This window comes from Temnothorax curvispinosus, unplaced genomic scaffold (assembly GCF_003070985.1).
Source record: "Temnothorax curvispinosus isolate PA1 unplaced genomic scaffold, ASM307098v1 QBEX01010053.1, whole genome shotgun sequence".
In the NCBI taxonomy this organism is placed as follows: Eukaryota; Metazoa; Arthropoda; class Insecta; order Hymenoptera; family Formicidae; genus Temnothorax; species Temnothorax curvispinosus.
The window spans coordinates 369,683-386,193 of record NW_020219833.1 but is presented as its reverse complement, the minus strand read 5'-3'; the positions used below and the strand labels follow the sequence as shown (position 1 = coordinate 386,193).

Below are 16,511 nucleotides of genomic sequence, written 5' to 3'. Positions count from 1 at the left end.
AGAGAGAGAGAGAGAGAGAGAGAGAGAGAGAGAGAGAGAGAGAGAGAAACTTAGAAGATGGAATCATCGGCCCAATCCCGGTGAACTTTGTTCGCGAGAACCAACTTCCGGCGCGAGAGATGTCTTTAAGTCTTTGTCACGCCTCGAGAAAAGTTTTCGAGGCGATCGATACACAGACAACCCCGCGTCGGCCGTCGCGTTTCTCTGTGGAGGCTAATCGGTTTCGACGCGGTTTCTCAAGTGCGCATCGATCCGTCGCGCGCATATCGATGGTTACAGCTATTAGCGAAATGACAAAATACATATGTGATACTGGTGATACAACAGATATAGCGTACTGATGCGAAATGAGATTCTGATGTAATAAACCAATGCTCCCATGATTCATATAAAATTCATGTGTATTCCTGCAGCGCCATTCGCAGTTACCTATATTACCATATATGAGGCTATATAGATAACTTTTATAAAATACATATACAATTGCATTTAAATCGCGCCAATTACTTTTGAGATACGTCGTCGTGCATAGAGATAAAAAGTTAACGATTTTATGATTCAAATTATCTCCCGCAAATAAACAAGAATTTCATCATCAATTTAATTTAACGTATCGGCGGATCTGATATGACAAGGGATCCTAACATGGTGGGTAACAATGTATATAATTTAGCGCAATTTATAATTACTTCGGAATAATATCCGGAATATCCGAGAATAACGATGTTTTAATCCGTCGCTTCGATCCCGACGGTCTCGATCAATGATTCACGATTCCCTCCCGTCGAATTTCTTCTCGCTCGCCCAGGGAAGATGCCCCTACGAAACGAGGAAGCGTCGGAGCTTTATTAACTCCTCGTGATTTACAGCTGCCTTCTCGCGGGTGATACGTTTCCCTTCGTTCGAAATGAGCGCGCGCGCGAGTTGCGATTTAATTGCAAAAGAGTACGGACGGCGGCGGTGGATGATTTACAGCCATTCCGTTACCGGCGCGGCGCGGCGTCGTTCCCGATACGGCTCGTTACGAATCCTTCGTGTTACCATTTGCAATGCACTGCCCGGGCTCGCCAGATTACGCGAGTGCGCGATTCTCGATCGGAGATCAAGGTCGAGGCTCTTTGCGAGTCAAATTATTTTTCGCCAAGATTTCGCGCCGATTTAATCTAATCGGTGGATCTAATATGTACAACAATAAATGTATTACTTATTATATAATGTATTATTTGAAAGAATTTATCGAAAGATTTGAAGAAGCAGTTGATCTTGAGTAGTAGATTTTAAAAAGTAGATAGTTTGTTAATTATAATTATGCACTACTTCGAATGCTTACGCGGAGAAAATTTTATATTAGCCCTAGAATCCATGAGAGGGGTCGATTTCGACCCCAGGCAAACTTTAAAAAAAGAAAGAAGGTTTTTGCTGATTTTCTGCATTTTTCGGTCTTTAAATGGCTTTTTTCACTAACTAAACTTGAGTAAAATTAAATTTACCGTATACCATTCTCTTCGTTATTAAAAAACGAAGAAATTCATGTAGGTTTAAAGGCCCTTTATTTCTGTAGGACCGGTTTTACGATCAAATAAAGCGTGGGGTCGATATTGCCCCCAGTCATGGATTAGAAGGTCAAAAAAATGATACATGGATTCTAGGGTTAAATATTACTATGGTGTCGCACTAGCTGCGGACCATCGAGGAATTATAAGTTAAAATACTATGTTTATGGTCGAAATTACGTTATTTAATTGTTTTTAAAACAATGATTATATTAGTATTTTAACTTATAATTCCTCGATGGTCCGCAGCTAGTGCGACACCATAGTAATATTTAATATAAAATTTTCTCCGTGTAGAGAACGAAGGATTGTCGCAAAGTATTACAGTCGCCTATCTCGCGCATGCGCCTGCGCGATTCAGAATTAAACCTCAAAGAATAAATGTCATCGGGCGTAAAAATAATGAAGCGATAAATATACACACGGAAGTACTGAAGCGTTTAAGTAAACGTATTATACATTAAATCATTAAACGTTATCTTGAGAAAAGTTCATGCCATTGCTGATAAAATTGCCACATCAAGGAAATAATAAAATCACGAGCGTTAAAATAAATATTTTTTAAGAGAACGGATACTTATAATTTTTTTTCCAGACCTTCCCCGTTTCGATTTATTACTATGAAATGCTGGTAATATCGCTTAAGGCATATCGGGGTAGTTGAGAAAGAAATACAAAGGTATAGCTGACAATACGGTACTATCGATTAAGTATTACGGAAGCCGTACAAAGGATATAATTCGACCAGACAGCATTGTGTATATACTCGTAATTATTACTGTCTTATGATGACGCAAATAATCCGAGTCGGAAGCTCGATTATCCAATCTAAAATCCGCCATTCCTTACACTAAATGATACGCGGTCGCAAGTACATCTTTCGAACTTTTCCACCTATAAAAACTATACTATTCTACCTATATAGTTCTTTAATATAGTATATAATCTTTCTGGAGTATCGCAGAGTATTTTTTTCAAAATTCATTCAACTTGATATCACAAGCAATTTAGGTAATTTTCTAATTTTTACTAGAATAGCATATTTTTTTAAGAATCAAGCAGCGAAAATCCGCACAATAAAGGATCGTTAAGTTGTCGGCCTGTTGGAGGGGATCGCGTCGCGACCGTTAGCGCGTTTCGTAGAATCGCCAGATGGTGATTCGAAAGAAGAACCGAAGCAGCCGCGAATTCGTACATAAATTCGACACTGCTGCGTCTCCTCCTCCTCTTGGTAGCTGTGTCAAGTGTGGATCCGCGCGAAGTGTACAACGCGCTCTCGTTGCGATACTTGCGATACGGATGCGGCGCGGATACGGCGCGGCCTCGGTGGGCTCGATATACGTAGCCGAGCGCGCGCGAGCGAGTTCAGGCCAAAGTCTAACAGACACGACACACCTCCGACCTTCCTATCGATCTGCGGCCGGAGGTTTTACGCGTCCTCCACCCTCCGTAAGCTCGACGACCCTCTCTTCCCACCCTCTCTCTCTCTCTCTGTCCCTTTCTCTCCTTCTCGCTTACTTTATCCCTTGCTCTCACCCGTATAACCCTCTTTCGCCCCCTCTCGGTCTTCTTCTCTCGGTGCCCAAGTCCTAGCGAGAAGGAAAGGCGAACCTGCCTGCCGAGACCCTCGCCATGAGAACGAGTTTCTCGTCCACCTCCTCCTCCTCCTCCTCCTCTCCCTCTTCCTCCACCGGCAGCTCCTCCGTCTCCTCTTTTACCTCTCGTCCTCGGCACTCGCAAGCCCGCACCCTCGCAACCCGTTTCTATCGCACCCCTCGTCACCTACGGGCTCGCGACGGGGGGAGGGAAGAAGGAGACGAAGCGGCGCGGAGAGAAAGAGAGCCAATAATGCGTCTTTACGACTCCGCGCTTTCGCAACACAGCCACGCCAGCTATGCGCACCGCACCGCACCGCACCGCACCGCGGGCACCGCGGCCGTTCTCAATTTGATTTAAAGACGAGCTGCCGCTTTAGCGGTCCCGCGCGCGCGAACCGAGATATCGTCTGGCGGCCCGTGAGATCGACCCATCGCACAAAAATATCGTTTCGATTTCTCTGAAAACCGGCCGCGCGCGAAAAGGGATTATACAAATGCCGTAATTTTAACAAGCTCGATTTTCAAACGCTAAAGTGTTGGAATATATCTTCACAAAGATATATTTCAACTTCAGCGAAGTACCTGTGAATTTTCAAGTCACGGTAAATTTACAGAAATTATCTAGAAAATTAGGGAATTTCTTTTTACATTATTATTCCAATAAAAGTCGGACGCGTTCTCTATAAATTTCGTACTTAGGACGTGTCTTACTATACAATAATAAAAGAATGGAGATTGATGCATAAAGTTTATCATTTATATGATATAAAGCTAGGAACATATTATTGTAGCTCTTCTCACTTCAAAATTTTCTACATTTGATCGAAACAAGAATTAGGATTTTGTATTTTTTCTTATTTTTGTTAGCTTCTTCGATTCGACGCCTCTCTTTTGGCCAAAATTTTCTACACAACATCCTACGATTAAACTTTCGTTAAATAACAATCTCCGCCAAAACACTCTGTCAAAGAGTCCAAGATTCAAAGCAGAGGAGCGATAATTCCGAGGCGCTCTGTATAAATAAGCGTGTGGCGATGATGCATGGACGAGATGCGCGAGAGACGGTGCGCGAATAATGAATTCGGTCGATCTTCGTGAAAGTGGGAGCTATCGCGAAACCCGTCAAGGAGGCGCGCGATCTTCCCCTCTCTCGCCTCTTCACCTCTCTCGCGCTCCTTCTCTCGAAATATCTCCGTTACCGGACGAGAGCGAGAGCGAACCGCATGGCTAAAGTCCAGAAAACTGAAACCAGAAATTCTCTCTCGAGCGCGCGCGCGCGCACGCGATATTTCTGGATATAGGCGCGCGCGCGCGCGAGAATTCATGGCCGGAACGACTTTTCGTCACGCTGGAAATTAGTTTGAGAAACGCGGAGGTTTATCGCATCGTAAACCGCACACGGGCGCTTCGCGTAGCGAATTGCGCGCAATGGTTCCTCTCCTATCGTTTCCTGGACAAAGAAACGAGAGAAACGAGAGAGTTACGCTTGTTCAAAATCCGAACGAATAAATAGTTCCTGGATGTAAAAAAGTTTACGCATTCCGTAGCTACAAACAATAAGCTGAATACTTACATTTGCAGAAAAGAAAGATATAATGATAAGATGACGCGAGAAAACACATTTATATACGAAATCGGTGTGAATTGCGTCTTATAAATGAATAGTGCGACAAAGAATGAATAGAAACGCGCATAAAAATCGAAACGAGAGAGGGCGAGAAAAAACCGGACATAGGCTATCTCGCGGTTGCGGGAGAAAGAGCAAGTTCACGCGGAGGAAGGAAAAAGAGAGGCCGTGAATGACGCCGGCGTGAATGCGTATCGTCGCGTACGCGTCGCGACGCGCATCGGTGCGCATTCGCGCCATAAGGTAAATGTACAAATGCCGGGACACTTAAGACAGACCTATAGGTCTGGACACCTTTATCACTTTAGCTTTTAAGTAAGTATAACGCGAATTAAAATCAAAGATAAACATATATAATATACGAAAAATATTTTCATCTTTGATTCTTTGATTTTAATTCGCGTTATAAACTTATTTAACGACTAAAATGATGAAAATGTCCAGACATATATAGGTACGTGTCCAGGCATTGGTACATTTACCTTACGAGCATCGATGCGCGCGCGAGATGCTCACGAATCACGATTATTTCGAACGACTCTCTGCCTCCGCTCCTCATTGTCTTCTTCATTATACCACTCCTCTCTGTCTTTCTCTCCCGCCGATTGCATCTTCGATGCGCAGGCTAAATATAGATATCCTTTACGGACACACGAGAGAGGCTATCGACAGAATCACAGAAAGCGAGACGTAGGATTTAAGTGTTAGTTTAAAGTGTACTCCAATAATCCGCCCAAGGTCGTCGGATGGATATTTTCGTGATCGAAAATTTCGAAGGCGCGGGATTGCTCGTGTTTTTTTCTTCGAAAACGTAGTACATACATGCGGAATCGTGTCGCGCGATAAACCGCGACGATTGACGTAAATCGGCAAGATTATACACCGTCTGAAAAATAATCAGCAAAAACGCCGCGATCTTCCTTAGTGATGCGATCTCGTTTTCTGAGCGAGTTGTGCAGACGTAATAATGTCGATAGCGCGCAGCGATCTATCTCGGTAGTCTCAACGAGCGACCACTCGTCTCCGAAGTAAATTTATCGCGGTGAACTGGCGGATCCGTCGCTTGTATGGCAACATGCTCTATTTTCGCTGTAAGGTAACGACAGTCGATAGCGTTCTCTTTTGATACAAATTATATTATTACCGCGACCATCGATTTATTAAGTAATAACTAATATATTAAATTAAATACAGCTGAAGGTTAAGTGAGCCATAAATACTGCTGAGGTAATCAGTATTACATTTTAAACAACGCTGGGAATAATGATCTGTCAGATTTCGACAAATCGGTGAGCTAAAAATACGAATGCAAATCAGTCTCATCAATCCGCACGACGGCAGTATATACCTTTTGCATCGATATCGCGGTTTTCTGCGGTATTAAAAGAAGACGCTCAAGGACGCCCCGAAATTCCGCGTCGAATAATACTCGACTGTCGTTCCGAGGAGAGAAAGAGAGAGCGAGGGAGAAAGAAGAGAGAGAGAGATATGCGTCGACTTTCCTCAATGTCATTCCATGTCGGACGCGAATTGTCGTCGTCCTCGTTATCGCGCTCCTGACGTCGCCGATAACGACCGAGCGTATATGTACATACGCCGACGGCGCGGCGCGGCGGTTGCAGCGTCGCCTCGGCATCGATCGTCAATAGAGCGAGATCCGCGCAGCGCGGAGACGATGGACGGGAGAGGAAGAGGAGACCTTCTCCGCGCCATGAGCTAGCTCGCTCGCTCGCTTCGTTTCATCACCACCAAGAGTCGTTCGTTTCCGCTGGTCGCTTCGGCGCGGTTCGACGCGGCGCGGCGCAGTGCGACGCGTAATCAAGTGGTATAAATAATTCCGACGCGCAGCCATGAGCCGGCCCCGTCCTTCCGTCCATCCGTCCGCCGCGTCGTGTCGCGTCGCGTCGCCCGTGCGAGACTTAATCCCCTGTTATGACACGCCAGAAATCGGGATGCCACGCCACGCGTCACCGCGTCACTAAACTGGAAACACGCGCCCGCCCGCGACTCGAATCCTCGTTCCTGACGCGCGGCGGCCGGGATGCGATTCCGACGCGAGACCTCGAATCGAGGCTCGGATAAATTTCAAATCGGACATCCGATTTCTTTCTCCAATATGTACGATTCCGAGACGTTTTTAGAATAACGTTAATTCGCATAAATGGCATAAATAGGTGCGCATGCTATTGCGCCAGAAATTAACGCGCTGACTTGACGCACGAGTTTAATTCAGCTGAATTGCGAACGGTATTTAAAGGAATAGTACAAGTCGGAGTTCTCTCGGCGAGAGCACCGTAGTATAGATTGGCTACTAAGAGAAGCTAGCTTTATACAGATAATAGCTATGAACTAGAACTCAGCAAGCCACGCTGAAAGCACAGTTACGTTAATATCGCTAGACTAATTTTGACTCGTCGGTGAAACGCGGAAGATAACGGAATGCGCTGGAGATTTTAACGTCGCCTTTTTGCGCTCGGCATATTCGTATCAAACTCCCTAGCAATGTTACAATAATAATGTTCTACATTAATCTACATTAATAGCAATGTATATATATTCATTATCTAGACTTTGAAAGTTCTCATTATGTCTTTCCATTGACGGACGCCGATCAGTTTCGGTCATTGCAATTTATTAACCCTATTTCCTCCAACCCGCCCTTTCGTGTCCCACGAGTTTCTAACACTCGTTTGTTGCGGAAAACGGATCGTGACAAACAATTTGTTTGTTCGTGAGTTATGATTTTTTAAATAAAACGAGTCGTAACGTGTATTTGTCAACATATAATTGGTGTAAAAAAATATTTAAATAAATGATTTCCAAATGTTATTTACATTGATTTTTAGTCGAAGGTACAAAGATATTATAATAATTTCTGGGAAATTTTTCAAAGCTATTAACATTTTGAAAAACACGTCTGACTTGAAAGTGCATGGTTGGAGGATTAAAGGGGCGGAAAAAACGTTGGAGGAAATAGAGTTAAAAATGTTACCGTAGTTTTGACGTATGTTAATACAATTTCAAACTGTAACGATGTCGAAGCTCCATATTTGACGAAGGTTGCGAGGTTTCAAAGAAGCGACGATGACTGCAGTTGTAGATTTTGGGAAATACCGGAGAATGCCGGAACGGTACGGCACGCCGCGCCGTGTTGTCGCCGTGTACGACTGGTCGATTCCGCTGACTAACGCCCCGGATCGCGAACCGGTCATTAGTGCAACGGAACCGGTGCATCAGGGACAGGGAGAGCAGCGCGGCGGAATGTCCGCGAGCCGGCGCGGAGCAGAGCGCGATGGATGCCCCTATTATCGGTCGCTCGACCGCCAGAATGCCGTTAGACGCGCCGGCGGTCAATCTATTGTCCTACGTGCGCGCATGCAGCTCCGCGGGCGTTCCCGCGTGCGAGCGACGTGAACGAGGGAGCGAGCGAAAGTTTAACCGGGCGACAGAATTAGCTCGAGTCTCGCGCGCGCTACGAGGAAAATCCGAGCCCGCCGCGCCGCGCGATGCACTTTTGCCACATCATTCGTTTCAACCTCTCCGTACGACATTATCGAATTTATTATGATACCACCGTGTATTCAAACACCGCGCCGGCTTACGCGCGATCCAACTCGGCTTTGGTTGGTATAGATCGTGACCGTTGATTTTCGATATCGCGAGGATGGCTCGAGTCGTATCTTTCTCTAATCCTCCATGTGGCGAATTGCAGATAAGACGAGTTTTACGCGTGTTATGTTGCAGAATAAAAAATAGATTGATTTTTAGCTGATATATTCGCGAGAGAATTTTGATTGTCGAGAAGAAATGTAGAGAAAACATCGAGAAACATTCATTTGCACCCCCCCGAGTAATCCCGCTAAACGGAGAGCGACAGAAATAAAGCCTGCGTTTATAGTAACCGCGGGTGAATGGAATTGAAAGGGTGAATCACTTCCGCTCGCTTCAACCTACTCCGCCGCCAACTCTCTCGATCGCCTCGAGGAAACGGTTGATCTTACACTCAATCGTCGCGCTTTCTCCGACGAATTTTCCAATTTAATCCAATTCGCCGGCCGATATTCGCACTCGTCCGCTATTATGAATCGATTACAGAAGTGAGACAATAAAAGCGATCGGGCGCGACGACGCGTAAATGAAAATCCTCGAGTGTTACGACGCGAAATTTCCAAGTCCTGGCGATGAATAAATATTCGTCTCATCCTCTCTCTTTCTCTCTCTCTATTGCTATTCAGCATGAGGGAGTAACGTGCGGTGTTGCAATGCAAACTTACGGTACGGATGCACCTGTGTTATGCTTCGAGACACATGAGGCGCGATTTCAATACAAACAGCGGGGGCCTGTACGGTGCGTAATACAGTTACGACGGTCAGTAGTTTCCGGTTTCTTTGTACCTCCGAAAGGAAGAGACGGACAAGAAACGGACGCCGTAAGCGCGAAATATCGCGAAACCCTCAAAAGTCCTTCTTCCTTTACTACAAGTTTACCGTCAAACACGCCCGTCTGATTCTCGAGTCAAAACATGATTTTCGCGTTGAACTAATTGATGTTGAAATAAAGCAGCTGCAATCGTTAAATCGCGCGATGACAATAGCGAGCGTTTGATTCGAGGCTTTCGCCTTTTTACATTGCAAATAAAATTGTGAATTTTTTTATATTATAGATAAAATTAACTATTGCAAAAAAAATGGTAAACGTACCATCATTCCAGGCAGTCTAATGTCGCAGAAACGACGTGATTGAAGGAAGATTTCTTTTCACAGAGAGGCCACCCGGGCCTGAGGCCCTGGCAGAGGGGGGCCCACCATGCCCCTCCAGTTCCTTCGTTCTGTTGTGTCGTTATATCAATGCGACGGATTTCGCCTTCGACACGCTCGTCGATACACTTTTTTTCGTCACGATTGGAAATTTCAACGAAACTTGAATGTCATCTTTCCTTTGCTCGTGCAGCGATACGCGTCACTGTTTCTGCTCCGGTCCCTCGTTGATTTTTGGCGCGTAGCACTAATTAACGTTTGCGAATGTTCGCTAACTGTCGCAAATAATAATAATAATTAAATCCAACGTCGTTCGATCATTCGCGGAGAAGACGTACGTCCACGCGAACGATATATTTGTTCGATTGTACCGTTATCCCGATGGAATCGAATTACGACTAAACGCCACTCGACTGCGAAAAAGCGCGACAAGCTGCAGCACCAGAGAGTCTTCACTTAATTTGTTCGTGCTCTCGCTAGCGCTAAATGTCACTCAATCCTTTCGTCCACGCTTCCGGAACAGCGTGCGCAGCGTCGATTTCCTCCTATCGATCGTTCGTGAAATGTAATGCCCATCTTAACAATTTGACTAGCTATCATCGTCGACGCGCACTAACACATATCGACACGTCGTTTTTCATGCGTGCGCGCGTCTCAGACGTGGTTTGAGAAATCTTTTTCGTCTCTCGGCCTTATCGCTTCCTCACTCGAGTTACCGATCCTCTTTCACCGAGAGAGCGTGACACTTCTTTCGACCGTAGCCTTGCACGCCGCGTATCGCCCGCTAGCGACTGCCTGACCTCTGAACTCGCCAAGTTCTCTGACACAGCCGGCGACGTCTAACCGACACCGACGAGATGCGTATCAACGATAACCGATCCCGACCGTGAAAAACAATCGAGGCGGCGCGATCGTGTATGCGATTGTGTATCTCACGGCGTTTCTGTATAAATTTTTCGGAAACGTTTTACCAGCCTTTCGCCCAGAAATTCACACTCTCCGCAAAAACAATAGTCGCGGCAAGCACTTTCTATATAGTTTTCGTATTCTCCACAAAGTCTTTTCAATTTTCGTACTTTTTTAGTTTCTTTTTTTCAAGCAGTTAAAAAATGCCTTGTCGAGAAGGCACGCGCATCCTCGTTATTGATGGCTCGCGCCTATCGCCTCGCATCGCAGGTCTCGGGCATGACGTGGTTTCGTTCCAGAAAATGATCCGGCACCGTAGTGGTCTCTCCCCGACTCGACGAGCGTGGGAACGGATATGGGCGTGCGAAGAAAATCGCAACGGAGGCGGCGGTGGCGGAGGTGGAGGCGTCGTCGTCGGCGGCAAACGTGCGCTTCGATTTTCCCTCGTAAATCGTCAACAGGTGGTTTTCCGAACGACGACGCACGGAATGCACGCGGCGCGGATTCCCGGGGTCCAACGGGACGCGGCTGTATGGTCCCCCTCGCTCGCGACGATCGTTGTCGGCGAGCGGGCGAGCGGTCGGGTCGCGCGGTGAGACGCGACTCGCGGTGAACACGGTGACTCCGGCGAGAACAGCTGATCGTTCGCGCGACGACTCCAACTCCTCTCGGCGGGGCGGCAGGAGACTAAAAGCGACGCGTATCGCCGCGCGCGATATCACGATCGTATAGCTGACTAATCGCGCGCGCTCTCGTACGCCTCGTAGAGTGTCCTCTCGACCTCCCCTCACCGACGAGCCGAGCAGAACCGTCCCGTCGTCGCGATTCCAGTCACCGCTTGCTGAAACTCGCACCGCGCGCGAAACGCCGGACTGTTATATCAGGCCTCACTCTTCTTGCACGCCTGCCCACCCCTTCCTTCGCCGCGTCGGTGTTTTGTTCGTTCGTTCGTTCGTCGGTGTTCCGATCCGGTGTTCGCGCGCCTCCTGCCTAACTACTCTCTCGCGAGACTATTTTCGTGCCCGCGATGGTAGAAACGACGCGTTTAAGCACGCGTCGCTTCCCACTCTATCGTGCCCCGCTCTTTTCCGTTTCCTGCCGTCTTCTCACGCGTCTTCTTGCTCTCTCCCTCTCGGCCTCTCTCGTTCGGCTTCTCCTCGTGGCCCTCCGTCGCGCGCCCTCCGTTGCCGGTACAACGTGTTTTCGTTGTTATCGTCTTCGTCGCCGTCGTCGTCGTCCTCCCCGTTGCTCCGTTGCTCGCTCGGTTTACAGTACAGGGATCGCGCGTGCCTCCCCCCACGCAATGGACGCGCAGCAGAAGGAGGATGAGATGGAGGAGGGCGACCGGGTTCTTTCATACGCAAACATCGGCTGACGACTCTCGTCGTGCGGCGTCTCAGCCATCCGACGCCCACGAGCGAGCAGGTAGTCGCTGCGCCCCTTTAAACGAAACGACGAACGGTACGTGGGGGCCACTAGGATCGGCCGTACGTTTAATTTGCTGAGGAAGGCACTCACGCACTCGTCCACTCGCGGCACATGGCGCGAAAGCCGACTGAAGAGAGGGACTGAAATAACGTTGTCGTTTACGGCTACCGGCGGTGCACGTGTAAGACCGCAACAAGGAAAAGCTCACACAGAAAGAGAGGGAAAAGTGTCCGTTTGCCGACACGTACGTTTAACAGATCGACAGGAAGAGGACTTGGCGAATATTCGAAAAATCAAACGCGCTGATGAAGAGGAAAGCGAAGAGGAAAAGAGTGCAAAGACGTTGGTTGTTCGCCTTGTCGAAGACCGCGAGCGATTGACTCCCGCGCGTCCCGGTCTCTTCGTAGCCACGGCACGCGTGAGAGAGGAACACGGGAGGGGATTCCTACAGGAGAGGGGGAGGAGAAGCGGCGACGGCTGCCACGGTAGGGCCAGGAGGGCACACGAAAAAGGGAGAGAAGAGAAGATAGGACAGAGCTGGGGGTAGACGGGGAAAACGAGAGATAGAAAGAGAGAGAGAGAGGGGGGAGGGAGAGGGGTGCAGGGGCAACGTGAGTGACGACGAGGGTGGCAGAGGGAGGAGGCGGTGAGTATGGCGCGTGCCACTACACGCTAGCAGGTGGAGTGCGCGTGCCCAGAAATCTCTATTTCTCCCCCTTCGCGTTTCCGTTCTCTTTCCACGATTCGCCGCCAACTCTTTTCTTCCCTCTTTTTTCCGTCTTCGTTCAGTCGCTCGTCCGCTGCGCGTTTCACGGATTTTCCGTGTTTCAGAAAGTGCCCTCGTCCTCTTCTCCCTTAGACGTTGTTTTTCTTTGTTCTTTTTTCTTTTACTACGTTCTCAGAAGGACAATTCGCGATGGTATCGCATTCTCATTCTCAAAATTTCACTTTTTTATTCAGGTATTCTTAACCGATGACTTTAGCGTCGCGCAGATATCGTTTCGGAGTTTCCCGCGCGCGTCACGCGACTACAACGACGCGCCGCCTCGACCACGACGTGCCGGCATGATAATACAAAATCGATTCGCTCGATTGAAAGATCCCTGCATTCATAATGTTTACGCTGCACGGTCAGGTTATTCTCGTAGCCCGATAAGAGTTGCTAATGAAAGTCTCTCGGTAATGATAAGCGGCGTTGGCCAAGTTATCGCGACAAGTTTAAGACAAACGTCATGACATGTCCACGAATCCTACCGCGTCGAAAACTCACTTTTATTCGTGTTCGCGTCGAGCATTTAAAAAAGTGACACTTTGCGAAATTCGTTAAAAATTGTATATTCCACGTATTTCAGATTCGATTTCAGTTCTTATGGAGGGTGCATGCCGCGCGATATTGAAAATTTTGGGGAGCTCCAGTTGGATTTGTCGTGACGATTCCCCCATTATCAGATCACTGAATTAATATGACATTTCAACATGTTATATCGTTCATGAAAACCCACTAAATCGGTAAATCAATCAAAATCGACGCACTGCTGTCAGGCGAGCTTTCATAAATTTCGCTTCTTCGTAAAAGTGTTTCTTTTACGCGTGCACGCATCAGTCTCGATCTCGCCAAAAGCGAAATAATGCGCGAGGGGACTCGTCGAACTCCGAAGTATCGAGTCACATCTCGCGACGAGTCTTTCGCCGCGAGGCCGAGGACGCCCCCTCCCCGCCCGTGTCGTTACGTCGCGCAGGACGAGCTGTCACCGCTGCGCACGTGGTTCGCCAGGAGACGCGGAGCGACGACACATCCCCCCGATATGGAGAACCTGACGCTCCGAGAAGTCGCCAGCCACTGACTACGTGCGCCGTGCGCCGCGACCGCTCTGGGCTCTGGGCGGCCTGGCGCTCTCCTCTCGCGGGGAGGCACGCGCGGCGGCGACGACGGCGACGGCGACGGCGTCGGCTACGTTCGGCCGGACTCGACACCGCTCGTCGTCCTCCTCGGGCCGACTCGAGGCACTTGGCTGGCGCAACCGCGACTCCGCCGCCGCGCCTGACTCGCTCCGATCTGCACCCGAGGCCGCTCCGCTCTGCTCCGCTCTGCTCTGCTCCGCGCCGCACCGCGCCGCGCCGCGCCACGCCGCCGGCCGTCTGCCCGATGCCACCCGACTCCGCGACTTCTAGAACGAACCTTAGCTCCTTCTCTCTCCACCCCGGGACCCACCTTCCCGCTCCAACCACCGTGGGTGTACCGTAATTGCGTACGACCGGTGTATATCGCACTGATAGTACACGCTGCGAAACAGTCGGTGTTCCTGTACCAGGAACGCTATTTTAATCGCTTAAATTATCGTTACGAACGTTCCTAACATTCCTTGGGAGTGTTTCTAATTGCGACGATATTTGCGCGATGCCCAGAGTAAGATTTTGATAGGCAACGAAACAAATTCGCTGACGTGTGACACATCGTCCTTCAAATCATTCAAGCTTGAACAACCGTGAACACGTTATTAATTTTCTGATTCCTGAAGTCATTTTTCGACTCCTTTCATTATATTTTCTTTTTTGATTATATCACATTAAAATAATGTTTAATAAAAAAAAAACAATGATTGATTCTAGGATCAGTCGCATAGTCACAATTATTTCGAAAAAGAAAACAAAGACCTGCTTGATCAACGTTAACACAATATCATCTTTAAGAAGTCTTTAAACCACATTGCCAAGCTAAGAAAAGAGAAAGAAAGAAAGAAAAAGGAAAAGTGTAACGACGCGCGCGGAAAGCGACGTAGTCGCAAGAGCGACTTAAAGGCGGCCCTCCCGTGCAGCTGGCCGCGCCGGAGCCTTTACACAGGCGCATTCGCACGACACGTCCGCGTCGCCCGTACACATCCAACCTCCTCCACTTCGACCGTTGCGTCATCACGGCTTCGCGGTGCGCGCCGGGATTCAACAGCGCGGGGGGGATCGCGCGGAAGCGGGTGGCGCGGGCGCGGACGCGCGCGCCAGCGCGAGCGGCCGAGTGCGCGGCGACGGACGCATCTGTACCGCTCTGCTTACACTTACTACAAATCCATCCCAGTGGCGCTCATCCGATCGCTCTGCTCGCACGGTGCGCGGCGATGCGATCGAGCGGCGACGCGATGCGACGCAAGTGCAGCGCGTCGACGTGTGCCCGACGCATCGTCACGCCAGCTTGCCAGTGAATTAGCCAGTGGCTCTCGCCCGGGAAATCCCCGCGATCATGCGTACACGAGATGAGAATGTTATCTGAAAATTTTGTAAAGTATACAGAGGGATTGTCCTATTCGGAGATCACTGATGAAAAATTCCTGGATGCCCACCGCCGCCCGTTACGTGCACGTGTATGAATGCGCGTTCGAGAAAAAACTTTTAATCGCGCAAATGCGCCGCGATTAGCCGCGATACGCGCAATTACGACTGCCGCGTATTATGCTAACAACGATTGACAGGGTACTGATTATTTGTCGATGGATAATTAGACAACGAGATGTACCGCGGGAAGCGAGACGCTGAATGACGGGCGAGTAATTGCGATGCGGATATTACTCGCGATTACGAGCGCTGTCCATGAGCACACTCCGTAAATGAGAAGTAAAATTGGTAGATGGACGCAGGAACGCGACGATAATACCGAGGCGGCGGAGAACGAGGCTTTTAATTAAAAGTCTAACGCGGCGCTATGAAGGCGATCTTTCGCGGCAAACGATGCCACCTACGCCGTTGACCATTCCCTCCTATTTATCCCAGCATTGCGACAATTCGAATTTCTCTCGAGCAACAAACTTCTATATTTTTAATTTAGAAGGAAATGTCATTTACAGTCCGAGCTGGATCTTGGTAGACTAATAATAATATAGGTACTATGGAATTTTGTATGCTTTTTCTAAACTCAGTAAACTGTGCACCGATTTTTTATCGGTTTTTAAAACACGGTTGAAACCATAAAATTCCTCCTACTTAAATCGATGATCGATTTAATTTTGATGCTATATAATATAAGCATCCTATTTTAACTACTGTCAAGAACTTATTACGAAAAATATCAGCTCACCCAGGGTTCGAACCTGGAACCTACCTCAATTCGTGAGTTGTGTCTAGTTTACTAGGTTGGACATTTGTGTACTTGAAAATACACAGAAATATTATTAGTCTGTCAAGATCCAGCTTCTAAATTAATTGTACATCAACGGTCCTGTTTCTTTTGATATTCTGTATTTTTATCCCTCATTCAACATATTTACGAGCCAGCGTCTAGTTTAGTTTTCAAAATCTTCGAATAGCGGCAGTTTTTATCCGCGTTTGATAAAAAAAAAAAGCTTGTAGTACTTCAAATTTTCCCGGAATCACATCACTTTCGGAACAGGCGAACTGATGCATTTCCATGTGCATGTGCAATTGTCTAACTCCGTTGTCGAACCAACGCGGTACGAGCACCGAAAATCATATTCAACATATTTATGAACAGAGAACGGTCGTATGTGTCGACAACGACGTAATGCAATCTCCGTTAACGTAAGATGATCTCCCGAGATAAGAAATGACATCGCATCGGTTTTCGTTGAATCTCGAGGCGCGCAATCTCTCAAGAAAGAGAGAGAGAGAGAGAGAGAGAGAGAGAGAGAGAGAGAG

At 48.0% G+C, this 16,511-nt stretch overlaps 1 protein-coding gene across 2 annotated transcripts in view; it reads right to left on the bottom strand.

Moving 5' to 3' along the window:
* LOC112459689 (neurogenic protein mastermind) overlaps window positions 1–16,511 on the bottom strand; it is a 192,660-nt gene that overhangs the window by 74,212 nt on the left and 101,937 nt on the right. The window contains exons 1-2 of one of the 2 annotated variants that reach the window (XM_025023939.1): window positions 13,141–13,699; window positions 9,480–10,081 (exon numbers count right to left, since the gene is read on the bottom strand). The exons of the other annotated variant lie outside the window; for it this stretch is intronic. Coding sequence (XP_024879707.1) covers window positions 9,480–9,485 — 6 coding nt within the window. The 5' untranslated portion in view covers window positions 9,486–10,081; window positions 13,141–13,699. Of the gene's footprint in view, window positions 1–9,479; window positions 10,082–13,140; window positions 13,700–16,511 lie in introns of those variants that run through there. 2 annotated transcript variants of the gene reach the window in all.